Source organism: Nycticebus coucang, chromosome 2 (genome assembly GCF_027406575.1).
Source record: "Nycticebus coucang isolate mNycCou1 chromosome 2, mNycCou1.pri, whole genome shotgun sequence".
Lineage (NCBI taxonomy): Eukaryota > Metazoa > Chordata > Mammalia > Primates > Lorisidae > Nycticebus > Nycticebus coucang.
Window position 1 is genome coordinate 25,773,084 of NC_069781.1, and position 14,543 is coordinate 25,787,626.

The 14,543-nt window shown below is 45.0% G+C and overlaps 1 protein-coding gene across 2 annotated transcripts in view; it reads left to right on the plus strand.

The window, feature by feature from the left end:
- The window catches only part of SUSD1 (sushi domain containing 1), a 133,101-nt gene that overhangs the window by 105,101 nt on the left and 13,457 nt on the right, over positions 1 to 14,543 (plus strand). For both annotated transcript variants that reach the window (XM_053565695.1, XM_053565702.1), the window contains 3 exons: positions 4,339 to 4,435; positions 7,410 to 7,668; positions 11,199 to 11,238. In XM_053565695.1, coding sequence (XP_053421670.1) covers positions 4,339 to 4,435; positions 7,410 to 7,668; positions 11,199 to 11,238 — 396 coding nt within the window. The remainder of the gene's footprint in view (positions 1 to 4,338; positions 4,436 to 7,409; positions 7,669 to 11,198; positions 11,239 to 14,543) is intronic.

Sequence of the window (14,543 nt, forward strand, 5' to 3'; positions counted from 1 at the left end):
GTATGATAAAAATTTGACTTTACTATAACAACAGAACCTCACAACAGGAAGGGCATTTCCATGACAGCATAAAGGCCTGAGGGCTGCTAATTCTCAGACTGGAAGGGCTTGTTCCCCTGGGGGACCTGGCAAAGTCCCTCTCCCCATATCTGCTGCAGGAAGCTGACAGTTGTCATCCTCAGGTGAGCCATGTGGAATCTCTTCGTGGATTCCTCTGGAAAATACAAAGGAGTCATGTGAGGCCCTACTGTAAGCAGAGGCTGTTCCAGGTGACTTCCTGGGATTCCTGGCAATCCCACAGGCTTATGGAAACCAATCTAAGCTGCCATCCTAGCTCATAAAAGCTGCAGGCTCTCTCCCTCTTCCACCTGGTCATAAAGCTGGGATTCCCAGGGGTCCACCCTTGGCCCTCATCTCTCTCAGATACCTTTATGTTGTCACCCTCAGGGGCACGTTCACTCCTACTTGAGAGCTGACTCCACTTCACCAGCACAGACTTTGCTCCTGGGCTCTGGGCCTGTGTGTCTGCCGTCTACTGGCCAATTGCACATACACTTCACCCTGAACAGATAGACCTAGAAGCGAGCTGCTTCTGCACTTTGCCCCATGCTTCATAAGTGACAGCTCCAGTGACTCAGTTGCCAAAACCAGAGGCCAGATTCCTCCCGTGCCCTATCCTCTACCATGTTCTGTCCCACTCGTCCCCTGAGGGTCCCTCCCATCTGTCCCCTCTCCTCCGTTGTCATTGCCCTCGCTTGCTTCAGACAATAATCAGGCACTTCTGACCTAGATTCTTGGACAGCCTGTGCTTCTGCCCTTTACCAGTTCAGCCTTCAGTCAGTTTTTGAAATTTCATTTCTAAAGTACAGATCTGCTAAGTCTTTGAATGGTTTTTCATTATTTCCAAGACCTTAGCTCTGACCTAACCCACCCTTCTAATGTCATCAGCATCTACCCGGCTGGATCACAAACTCTCGGCCAGGAGCTCCACGTGGATGTATCACTGCCTATGCACCCCCCTGCCCTTGGTCACCACGGCCCACTGCCCCCTGTATATCTGTGTCAGTTCTCTGAGCACTGCCTCTTTACAAAACCCTCTGCATTATCAGACCCTGAGCTTCCGGAAGGAGGAACCACAACCCCCAGGGCTGTCTCCCTGCTGCCTAGCAGGGAGCCTGGCACAGAGGTGGCTGATAGGTGTGTGTTGAAGGTAGACGTGTAAACATGTAAACAATACACTTGAAAGAGCTTTTGAAACTGTAAATGTCCAGGCAGGTCTGTATCTTTCTTATTATAATTTGGGATTGAGGATTTCCAGCCCAAAGCTATTTTCTAATCTGGTAAAGAGTTAGGAGAGCCTATTTTGGCCTCTCAGTCCTTAATTTCACTGTGGCAGGGTTTGGGGCTGGGGTGGGGTGGTGGCAGGGAGGTATCCTTATTTTCTCTCTCTCTCTTTCTCTTTCTTTCTCTTTCTCACCCTTCCTCCCTCCTCTTACTTAGCTAATGCAATGATAGACTTTGAAGGAGAGGATGGTTTAGTCCAGCGGTTCTCAACCTGTGGGTCGCAACCCCTTTGTAACAATGAAAATACATCCTGTATATCAGATATTTACATTACAATTCATAATAGTAGCAAAATTACAGTTATGAAGTAGCAATGAAAATAATTTTATGGTTGGGGGTCACCACAACATGAGGAACTGTATTAAAGGGTTGTAGCATTCGGAGGCATTAGGAAGGTTGAGAACCACTGGTTTAGTCCAGGTTCCAAGTAAGGCAGTTCTTCTGCTGCCCTCACTGTCTCCACTACCCACAAGGTCTGGGATGTGCCCGGGGTTCACAGAAATTCTTCTCACACATAAGAACTATTTTCCTATTACATCCCAAACTTTGGCCCATCACCATACTTCCCTCAAGTACACAGCTGGGTTTTTGCCCTGCAGAATATCAGGGCTCTGAATGCATTCTCCACTAATCAGGGCTCTTTGGTTGCAAGCGACAGAAACCCAATTCAAAACAGCTTCAGCATATGGAATGTGTTGGGTCATTGCGCTAGCAAGGCCGGGAATGGATCGTCCTTGGAGCACAGTAAGATCTAGCCTCACAGGGCACCAGCAGAGCCCCATTGCTTTCTCAGTGACACAGGCCTGTTTCTACCAAGCTCTTTCAGACAGACCTGGGAGGATGGGCCTTGTAGTTCTGGCCTGCGTAGTACTTTCAGCTACAGCCCAAGAGGAAAAATAAAACCCTCCAGTCTCACAAAGTTAAACAGATTATTCTTCTCAGCCAGTCCTTTGACTGGGGAATGGCAACCTATGATCACCAGGGCCTGGGCCAGAGGGGGTTTGGAATGTGGGAATGTCAGCCCTGTGAGAACTGTGTGGGAAGGAGAGGGACGCTTCCCACGGAAAAAGCGATGCTGAGTATGTAAAACCGATATGTAAAATATACAATAGATGAAAAGATGACATATATGGATGTGGAGACTGTCATGCCCAAGGTGCCATACCTTCTGGGAGTGTCACAATGATAAGTTTGCAGCTTTGCTTGGCCTCTTCTGGTTTATTTTCTTTCAGCCACCTGTTCATTTGGCAGAAGCCTTCTCCAGCACTGATTTGGGGACACTGCCTCTTCAAAGCCTGGTTTGTGTGCTGCCCAGCGTCCTAGGGGGAACCTTTTGCTCTCTACAGACCCTGACTCAGTCATCATCATCCCTGGAATGACGTTTTCTGTGTGCTGGAGCTGGGGAGGAGCTAATCCCCTTGGATGAGCCCCCTCCTGGGGCCATTCTCAAGTTCTCTTTCCTACTCATCCTTTCCCTTTGAACACTTGGTAATTGAGAGATCTTTGGTGTTTGCCATGCTCACTGCCCTCAGGCTCTGTTCCTTGTGATCTCAGGCTGGGGAGGACATAGGGTGCCCTCGTTCCTTCAGGGAGTTGTAGTTCTAGGTTTTTATACTACTTTTTGGTCATAGTTTAATCTCCGACAAGTGAACACAAGCATGGTCACAGCGCGGCGTCGTGGCAGAGTTGACTTTGGAGTCCAATTACTCTGGTCCTAGGCTTGGACCGTCTTCCAGGGATGAGACTCAGCCTGCCCAAGCCTTGATTTGCTCCTTGATAAAATAGAGATGATTGACACACAGAGCTGCTGTGGAGATTTGCTGAAAAGCAGAGGCAGTGTTCCAGCACAGAACTGGCACCCAGGAGGCATAGCTCAAATATTATAAAAACAGCTGTCAGCTGGGCATGGTAGCTCACGTCTGTAATCCTAGCACTCAGAGAAGCTGAGATGGGAGGATCGCTTGAGGTCAAGGTTTCAAGAGTGACACCCCTGTCTCTACTAAAAATAGAAAAATTAACCAGATGTGGTGGCAGGTGCCTGTAGTCCCAGCTACTAGGGAGGCTGAGACAGGAAGATCATTTGAGCCTAGGAGTTTGAAGTTGCTGTAAGCTGATGAAGTTATGGCACTCCAGCCTGGGGCAGCACAGTGAGACCCTGTCTCAAAAAAATATACCATCCACTTGGTAGCATTGTTTAGAAGATTAAATGAGATGAGGTGTCCTTAGAACACATCAAGTGTGCATGGTTAGCCCTCAGTACATCTGCCCCACAAGGCAGAATAGCAGCTGGTACGTTATAGCATTCATGTAACTACCGCTGACATGCAAGAACTGGTCAGCCACTCGGAATATTTTCCTCCCCCTGGAAAACCTATTTGGGAGATCTGGTTGTTGGTTAGGGCAACGACAGGACCGAGACCTCTGTGATTATAAAGGTTATGGAAGTCTGATATGCTGATCTTCCCCACCAAGGAGGAGTTACCCACCAAGTCCACTGTAATGCCCATCACATCTCTCCCCTGTCAGTGCCTGTGTATGCTCATTATTTTTTTTCATTATGGCGAAATAGATGTGGCATAAAAATGTACCACTTTAACCATCTTTAAGCCTGCAGTTCTTTAGCATTAAGTACATTCGCAGTGTTGGGCAAGCCTTTCATCTATTTCATCACCCCAGGAGAGCCTCTGTGATCATCAAGCTGTAAGTCCCCATTCCCTCCCCTTAACCGCTGGCAACGTCTGAGCTCCTTCTGTCTCCATGAATTTGCCTAGTTTAGTTATTTCATGTAAATAGAATCATACAGTATTTGACCTTTTGTGTCTGGCTTATTTCACTTAGCATAAGCTTTTCAAGGTTCATCCACATCATGGCGTGTATCAGAATAAGCTCATCCTTATTAGAACGTTCCTTTTGATGGCCCCCGTGAGGACCTTTTCTGCCTGCTTTTTATTTGCTCTGATCATATCCCTTTTCTTCTTTTCAACATGTTTTCAGAACCTCCTCTTCCTGAAGTAAAATTTTTGACCGTGCATGGAAGGCCTCTACCACGTCTCAAGCTGAGGAAAGCCAAGGAGAAAAATGGACCGATCAGGTCAGTATCTGTCTTCTCTCCACAGTTGGCCGGTGGTCCCAAGGAGCACAGTGGAGACTTCTGTTTGGGGGATGAGGAAACGTCTGTGTGGGTTGCTACACTTGAGTAGCTGGGTCACTGCAGTCAGGACCTCTTCTTTTGCTTCTTTAGGTAACGACTAGACTTTTAGGGCCAGTCAACATCTTTTAAATGAATAGAGAGACAGCCAAGGGACTGAAGACAAGCATTTGGCAGCTTAGCTCAAGAAATTAAATCTATTCCTTTGGTCATTGGACAAACATTAGTTGAGTGCCATCAGGCACTCATGTCTCAAAGAACATCCTTTAGTGATGGCCGGTTGGAGCACCATTTCACTTACCAAAGACAGACTATGTTTCCCTTTATGGAAGGCTGATTATGGGGGAGGGGGTGGTATAGTGGTTTCTGAAAGGGTCATTTGGATAATTCTTTTTATCAATTAGTATATTACATTATGGGCAAGACACTGTGTAGTTAATGACCACATCTGGGATTCCAGCTGGTCTTAGGATGGAATTAATTTACCCCAGTTGGAGAACTACACTGTGTTCAGTGAAGCATTTTATTTCCAGAGGTCATGATAGAATTAGGAAAATAGAATCAGCCCCTTTTTTTGGAGAAGAAGATTGAGGTTACTTGGAGATGTGAACAACTTGCTCACAGAGCCAAGTCAAGATGACAAGGTTCACGGCCGAACCTGCATTGCCTTATGTCTCTCTCTCTCTCTGTCGACCCTTCAGTGCAATCAAGGTTACAAAAAAAAAGATACTATAAAATTATGAAGAAAATCTGGAGTTTGTAAGGGTTTTCCTGCTTTTGTATTCGTTTAAATTTAGTAAATGCCCAAAGAGCTTTCATTGTACAAATTATTCTATTTCTTGATTCTTGGCAAGTTACTGGAAGGCGTTGCACTTCTGTCACTGTAAGGAGAACAGAAGTTGTGACATCCCTGAGAGAATTTGCAAAAGCAAATGTGAATTTAAGCCAAATGATTATGTCAGGAGAAAAGAAAAGCCAAGTGACAGTCTTCCCTTGTGACTATGTGCCGACCAGTGGCTCCAAAACAGGAAGTGGAGAACTGTGAGTCATTCAATCCGGGGTGAGAGAAAGGGGAAAAGATCTTCCAGAACAATCATGCTCCAGCCAGCCACAGCTGCTTCCCTCACGTCATCGGGGCTAATTATCAGCCGGCAGGCAGAGTGGTTTCCTCATCCTGACTACCTGGGTTGAGCCGGGGGTAGCAGGTTTGCCATTGTGTCTGCTCTGCGTGCCTTGGGGTTCATGGTGGAGCAAAGGCCCTGGGACCAAGTCTCTCCTGAGCATCTGATCATAGGCAGATGATGTGGCTAGCTTAAAGTGAGCACTGCCCACTCAGAGTAGATTATAGGAATCAGCTGGGGTGCTTTGCCAGCTCTACAAATTCTCAGATCCTACTCCTAGAGATTTTGTTTCAGTAGGTATAGGATAAGGTCTAGGAATTTGTGTAATTATCAAGCAACTCAGGTGATCACATCAGGCTTATTGATACCTTGTGAAGGATGCCTTTACAGAACCACATGGGTGCGGGTGAGCCTTGACCTTGCACTTGATCACTACCACCCACACAGAGAGGAGAGGATCTGAGGATGTACTTATGGACAGCAGGGAGCTTCTATGACACTTTCTTTTTCACCTGCAGCTGGATTCATAGGGGTGTCTTCCAGTCCGTGGGAAAGCTTATTCCACACATTCCCTGTAGGCAGTGGATGCCTTAGGAAATGTTTACCAGTGGAGACAACTTATTACCCTGATGAACTTACTTTGTCTCTTTTGTAGGAAGCCTTTTGCTGAAAATGAGCCCAGACTTGGTGGAAATCTGGGTCCTGAGGACACTTAGGATATTTGGGAAACTGTTGGAGAAGGTTTTTCCAATCGAATACCTACAGAGGGGGAGGGCTGCCTGTTCACTTAATGGTTCATGGACTTTTAGGAAGCAGGAGATGGGGCATTAGGAAAGTAGGAAGTGCAAATTTACTGGTAAAATAGAATTATGAGTCCTAATGAGTTTTAGAAATTACCCTAATTGTGTTTGGTGCTGATGTATGCTTTTCCTTTACTGAGATTTCAACTCGAGAAACAATGGGGCGTCACTCATAGCCAAAGAACTGTGCAAGGATTTGCAAGGGTACAAGAGTGAGTCCTTCCAATCCCTGCTATCAACTCCAGCGGAGACAGCAGATGTCCAAATGCTGTACTAGAGGCAGATCAAGACTGAATACATAGGCATGGAAAGGAAGGCACATTCACTCACGGGTTTTCTAATTTGTGGGGTAAATAATAACAAAACACGTGATGAAAATGACACCTGCTTACTGGTGGTTTTTTTTATGTCCACATTTAGGGGCCAGTTTTACAATGTACATAGGGTATTGTACTTTGCTGGCTTTTCCAGGATGTTGTCAGACTCCATTAACTACTGGTGACTCTGTGCTCCTGGCTTCTCAGTTATTTCACATGGACTTTGGAATCAGTCTGTGAAGTGCAGGGAATGTAAATCACATGATTGTCTGCAGCCTTTTTTTCAGAGTTAGTGTATTAACTCTTGTGAGCACTCGGTCTCCATGTGACTGCTGAACCCTTTCCAAAGTTGGGCTTTAGTCGCCCACGTGAAAATCACTGCCTAGGTGAACTTTATGACACACACGACTTCTTTCAACTAAAGAGGATGAACTTGGCACCTTTCTGCAGCTAGAACTTGGAGAGGTCCCTTACCCAATGTCATCTGGCATTAACACTGGAGGTTCAAAGCAGAGTTCCATGACAGTTGGGCCATAAGTGGGTGACAACTCGTTCAATTTTGGGTTCTCTGTGTCCCGGCAAAGCACTTACCTTCTCGCCAGTGCTCAATCAATGAGTAAAAGGAATGAGAGACTCCCCCAAGAAAGGGTCTGATGCACGCTTTTCTTTTTTCTTCCAGTTCGTATCAGGTGTTAGTGCTTCCCCTGGCCCTCCAAAGCACTTTTTCTTGTGACTCTGAAGGGGCTGCCTCATTCTTTAGCAACACCTCTGATGCTGATGGGTATGTGGCTGCAGAACTACTGGCCAAAGATGTTCCAGAGGATGCCCTGGAGATATCCATTGGAGACAGACTATACTATGGGAAATACTATAACGCACCCTTGAAAATAGGGAACGATTACTGCATTGTATTACGAATCACAAGTGAATGGAATAAGGTATATTTCTTTATAATCTCTTGTCAATGCTGTATTTTCTCCTTCATGTGAAATTTAAATGTTTGAACTGGGCATGGTGGCTCACGCCTGTAATCCTAGCTTTCTAGGAGGCTAAGGCGGGTGGATTGCTATACCCTGTCTCTAATAAAAATAGAAAAACTATCCGGGTATTGTGAAGATGCCTGTAGTCCCAGCTACTTGGGAGGCTAAGGCAAGAGGATTGCTTGAGTCCAAGAGTTTGAGGTTGTGGTGAGGTATGATGCCACTGCATTCTACCCAGGGTGACAGACTGAGACCCTGTCTCAAAAAATAAAAAAATAAATAAATGTTTGAACATTTGTTTTTCTGGTATTTGAGATAGGCATTGCATGTAAATAAAATATGTTTGACTACTTTGCTTTTATAAAGGCTGGGCAGGTGAAACTCTTACAGGTGATAGATATTCTGGATATTATTATTATTATTATTTGAGACAGAGTCTCACTGTATCGCCCTCAGTAGAGTACCATGGCATCATAGCTCACAGCAACCTCACACTCTTGGGCTTAAGCGATTCTCTTGCCTCAGCTTCCCAAGTAGCTGGGACGACAGGCACCCGCCACAATGTCTGGCCATTTTTTGTTGCAGTTGTCATTGTTGTTTAGCTGGCCTGGGCTGGGTTTGAACCCACAACCCTCAGTGTATGTGGCTGGCTTCGTAACCACTGTGCTACGGATGCTGAGCTGATACTCTGGATATTACTGAAATCCATTGTGAGATATTTGAATTGCAAATATTTTCTTCCATTCTATAGGTTGCATTTTTGCTGTTGATAGTATCCTTTGGTGCCAAAAAGTTTTTAATTCTGATGAAGTCCAGTTTGTCTATTTTTTTATTTGTTGCCTGTTCCTGGGGATCAAAGCCAAGAAATCATTGACAAATCTAGTTTCATGAAGCTTTTGCTCTATATTGTCTTTATATCTATATCTATATCTATATGAAGAAGAATGTATGCATGTATACATATACATACATATACTTTTTTCTTTTTACGAGTCACAGTCTTGCTCTGTCATTCAGGCTGGGTGCAGCAGTGCAATCACAGCTCATGTAGCCTCAAACTCTTGGGCTCTAATTATCCTCCTGTTTCAGCCTCCTGAGTCATTGGGACCATAGGCATGCACCACCATGCCCAGCTAAATTTTTGATATTTTTTTAGAGAGGGGGTCTCACTGTGTTGCCAGAGCTGGTCTCACACTCTTGACTTCAAGCAATCCTCCCACCTCAGTCTCTTGAGTTGCTGGGTTTACAGAAGCTTAATAGTTTTAGGTCTTATACTTATTTTGATCTATTTTGACTTGATTTTTTGTACATGGTATGAAGTAAGGATCCAACTTCATTCCTCTGCATGTAGAGATCCAGTTTTCCCAGCACCCCTTGTTAAAAAGACTATCTTTTCTAGCCGGGCGTTGTGGTGGGTGCCTGTAGTCCCAGCTACTCGGGAGGCTGAGGCAAGAGAATCGCTTAAGCCCAGGAGCTGGAGGTTGCTGTGAGCTGTGTGATGCCACGGCACTCTACCGAGGGTCATAAAGTGAGACTCTGTCTCTACAAAAGAAAGACTATCTTTTCCTCATTGAATTGTTTTGGCACCCCTGTTAAAAATCATGTATATATGATGCAAGGGTTTATTTGGGGCTGCCCATTCTATTTGATTGGTCTGTATGTCTGCCTTTATGTCAGGACTGCACTGTTTCAGTTACTAACGCTTTGCAGCAAATTTTGAAATCAGGAAATGTGTGTCTTCCAACTCCCCTATTTTGTTTTCCTTTTGTGTATTTGTCCCAATAAATAGCATCACCATGCCTCTAGTTGCTCAGACAGAAACCTGGGAATAATTCTTGTCTGCTCCTCCTTTCTCACCTTCCTACCCAGCCATCAGCAAATTAGGGCAGTTCTATCATCTTGCTGCTGTTGAAACCATCCTTTCGTCTCCTCACTCTGCACTGCTCAGACCTCATCTCTTCTGAACATCAATTTTCTACCCATCTCCTTGCTCCCTGCTGCTGCCTGAATGAGTTTTACAAAATGCAAATATGATCAAGGCACTCCTGCTTCATGAGCTCCCTCCCTCGCCCGGCCCCTGTCAAGTTCTCTCTTTTGAGATACTCTGTTCCCCAGTCTCTGCCCCACGATTCCAGGTCCCTTTGAGTCTCCAGTGTCCTCCAGTGTAATGTGTCCTTCACTGCTTATCCTTACACGTTACCTTCCACTTTCTAATCTCAGAACTTAGAATCAGGGCAAAATTTAGTCACATCGTAACTCTTTTGGCTATTTTAAGCTTTCCCAAGAATTTTTCAGCTTAAATTTTTTTTTTTTTGTGGTTTTTGGCTGGGGCTGGGTTTGAACCCGCCACCTCCAGCATATGGGACCGACACCCTACTCCTTGAGCCACAGGCGCCGCCCTTAAATTTTTTTTCAATATTTAATAAAATAGAAACCAACATTGCCAAGGTTGTCACTTGAAAGAACATCTTCTGGCCAGGTGCAGTTGATCATGCCTATAAGCATGGGAGGCCAAGGTGGGAGGATTGCTTGAGCTTAGAAGTTCAATACCAGCCTGAGCAAGAGCAAGACCCTGTCTCTACTAGAAACAGAAAAATTAGCAGGGCCTTGGGGCAGGCATCTGTAGTCCCAGGTATTCGGGAGACTAAGGCAAGAAGATCACTTGAGCTTGAGACTTTGAGGTTTCTGTGAGCTATAATGACACGGTGGCATTCTATCCAGAGCAACAGAGTGAGACTCTGTCTCAAAAAAAAAAAAAAAAAAGAATAACATTACAGGGATCCTTCTCTAACCCTCACTGTTCAGCTTTTTGGGGAAATATTTTGCTCCAAATTTTATACACAGCAATCCCAGCATATTTTACAGATAAATATACACAGAATAATGAGAGGGGAGAGGAGAAGGTAGCTCATGCCAATGAGTCTATAGGTTTCTTCCACCATGGATGAGCTTTCATACATGTTCTGGTGGTTTTCTTCCTGACTCTTGGGTACATTTTTGGTAACTTGAGGTTGCCAATTGTCATCCAGATAGGTGAGTAGTAGTATATGCCAGGATTTCTTATAACGTTGCCGATAACATGCACTACTACTGCTGCTGAACCTGGAAATGACCTTGAAATTCTTTTCAAAATAGTTCTCTAGGCAGTAACTGCTAATTTATCAGAACTGGCCAGAGGAACGAACGTTTTCATCACTCTTGATGTTTGCCCATGGTGTGTGCTTTCTGAGACCTATTAGAAACTTCTAGAAGTGATCTTCAGGGTCACTTTCATCCCTGTAGCCCATGCCAGTCCCTTGAACAGTTGGTGATAAATCGTTTAAATCACAAGATACCAGAGTTCAATGAGACTTTAAAGATCTTCTAGTTTAAATTAAGGGATAAAAATGCTGCGACTCAGAGTGTTTCAGCCTCTGAACTGTATTACTTAAGCTGACACCGAGTGCCACCTAGTGAAATGTGTTCCTGTGTTTTCTTTTCCTTTATAGGTGAAAAGATACTCCTGTGCAGTGTGGGCTCAGGTGAAAGGTAAAATCATTTTCTGCCTCTGAATGCTGGCCTTATTTCTCTTCTGTCCAATCTGCAGCATCAAGTTTATGTTAATGGAGATCATTTTTCAAAATTGTCATAGGTGACAGAAATTCAACTCATAGTAGCTTAAGCAAAAAGTCATAGCTGAAAAGAATGGGGGAGGGGGTTGGGTGGGTGGGACCTTATGGTATCAGACCAAGAGCTGCACCACCAGGACTCCAAGAACTGGGCCTTGGGACATGAGTGTTACTCCCCTGTCTGTCTCTTGTTTCTGAGTTAGCCTCATCTTTTCTTCGATAGACCATGGGATGGGGAGGGACGGTCAGCTGCCCCTGCTTAGCAACCCAGTGGGGACAGCAGGTTTTTCAGCTCAGGGAAAGTCTCTTTCTTCCTAGGTTAGGTGACTGAATGGATAGTCATTAATCACTCTTAATAGGAGATGGGATACTACGAGCAGCCTGCCTTGGGTTTTGTGCTTGTTTGTGACTGGTTGGGGGCAGACCAAGGTGATCAATAGCTCTACTAGGGTTGCACTGAGAAGGGGACGAGACCTCCATCAAAAAAGGGGGTCCAAGAAAACTGCTGACAGATTAAAAGAAGAGGTCTACTACCTCCTACCATTTACATGTGCACACACCTATAATATTAAGAAAGATAGCCTCCGTTAATAAAATGGAACTATCCTAGGCACAATCCAACTTGGAACCCTCGTGGAAGACAGTTCAAGGGTGGGTGTGTTACTGCATCTGTCTCCAAGCCCAGGAACCCTGGGGACGGTAGATCCCTCTTGATCAAGTCCAGATGTGCTTCTCATTCTCTGTAGAGGCAATCGAGGACTAAATAGCAAGTTTAACCACCCTCAAACCACAGTATATAATATGAAAGGGAAAACGGGATAACCACAATAAATACTCAGCATTTAGAAAAGGGAAAAAGCTAAAGTAATATGTGGCAGTGGTGGTGGAGGGAGTCTGTAACAATGATCATCCCTTGCTGGACAGGAAATGCAGACATCCCCTTCCCGGCAGCAGAATGGGTCACTTGGTTAGCTGATTTGGGGCTGCCCAGTGGAGAATGCTTCTCCTCCATTTCTTCCAGAGGCTTTCCTGAGAGATGTAGCAGGAAGGCTCTGTTCGCCTGCGTGCTCTGGAGCTTAAGCCCTCTTTGCACTGGCAGAGTTATCCAGGTGGGGAGAATTGCTATAGGGTTTGAGCAGTCACAGGTCTGTGTTTGCCAGGCTTGGGATTTCCCTGGCAGGACACTACATTTCTTTAAAACCATCAGGCAGCCAGCCAGGGGATTTGATCCCCAGGAATTCCATTAGTTTGTAGCTAATACAGAAATCTTGTCAAGTTTATGACCTTTGGGTCTGGACTTTTTCCTCGTGGTTTATGAGTTGTAGCAACAGGCTGAGAAATTCTGCCCTCAGCCCACAGCATCAGTTTAACTCTTTACATCCTGTCCCCTGTCCCAGGGCAGTCTGGTGTAGTGAGGATGCTCTGGTATAACCTTGCTTTTCGGAGGAGACCAGTGGATGCCACTTGACAAGGGGGATTTGTTATCCTGCCAGTAGTGGGTACTTTGTGGAAATATTTCAGAGGGGCCTGGGCTTCCACCATTTGTCTGCTTCTCCCCTAGTCTTATTTCCTATCTTTTTATCTGTCCTCAAGCCAAACTTCCACAAGGGTAGAGGACTTGGCTTTTCAGCTGGGCAAGGTGGATTACCTGACCGGCAGCCGTCCTGGATCTTCTGATCCAAGGGAGGGCCTCTTCTCGCAAAGATGTGTGTGGTTTGTGGGTGCAGATGGGCCAAGCTCCCTTTCTTGTAGGAGTTTAATGGAGACCAGGAGAAACAGCCACACATTCCAACGTTCAGAAATTTTTTTGCCAGTCCATTCCTTTAAGCTCTAGGGGTGGGAATGGCGTTCTCACAAAGAGAAAGAGGCACTTACATCAAAAGAATTAAGATGTTTGAGCTGCCAGATACAGAAACAATAGCCTCCAGAATCCATTCCACTCAGCAGCTGTTTGATAGGATTGGGAAACATTCAAACTGAGTAGAAGAAGTAACCAAAGAGCCGCTGCAGTCATCCCGCTCTGATTAAGTTAACATGAACAGGAAGGATTTTGCTTTGAAAATAATCTAAATGGCTTTTGGCAGTTCTCTCTTCAGCTCAAGAACCAATATTGAAAGAGAGTTTAAGCTTTTGAATTTAAATAACTGGAAAGCTCTGGGAGATAACAGAAAACCTACTGTTCTGTTGAAATTCCAAAGGCAATTTTAGCATTTGTTTGGCTATGTGTAAAATTTACCTGTGCTCAGTAAATTGACTTCTCAGGAAGTCAACTTTTCCAAAATATTTTGGAGACTGCCATTTCAGAAAGTGATTCGGAGAGAACTGGGATCCAAATTAGTCCTTGTTCCAATTCACCTGTGCCAAGCATCAGCCCATTCTGGCCTCTGCCCAGAAACAAATTACACTAGTTACCTTTTGCATATTGTGATACCTTTGTGATGATTACCAGGAAACCAGCAGTTGGTCTGATGGAAGATGCAGAGGCCTGGGCTTACTTGCCCCAGTCCTGCTACTAATCAGCTGAATATTTAACTGGCGGGTTCTCACTCGCCTCTTTGGGGGATCTCTGAGATCCCTTCCAGCCACAAAGTCTATGAGTCTGTGATCTCTTGAGTCACAAAGCAAGATCATTTGATATAAGTGAGATGATAATAAGCTGTAATCAGGGAACATTTTCTAGTCATGCGCATGAAATCTCTGAGTCATTAGTGACAACTCCTTTTTCTCTGGCCCATAACTTGCACCTTGGGCTTGCCTCCCTGATGTTCATTTCTGTGTTCACTCCCTGAGCATAGGGCTTCATCCTTGGCATGGATGACTGGAAAATCCTCCCTTCTCATCTCCCATCCAAAGAGTTCAGGATTTCCCTCTTCTCTCCTGCCTGCACACTGCACCTGAGTCTCTTCTCAACTGCAGCACTCATTTTATTATTTTCTCTAATTCTTCCATGGATCCTCCATTAATTTTCAGTCTGGTTTCCAAGGCCTCCTTTGGCACTGACATACTCTTATAATTGCATCTGTCATTCTTTTCATTCAAACTGATGTGCCAGCTATTCTCTGGAGATGGCCTGTACTTTTCCTCCCAATGTCTTTGCATGTAGGATTACTCAATTACTTCCACCTGGATTTCCTATCACCAGCCTAAGAAGCTCTGCTTGAGACAAACTCCATCTGTTCTTCAAGATTAAAATCAAATGCCCTCTGCCCCCTGAAGCTTTTCTAT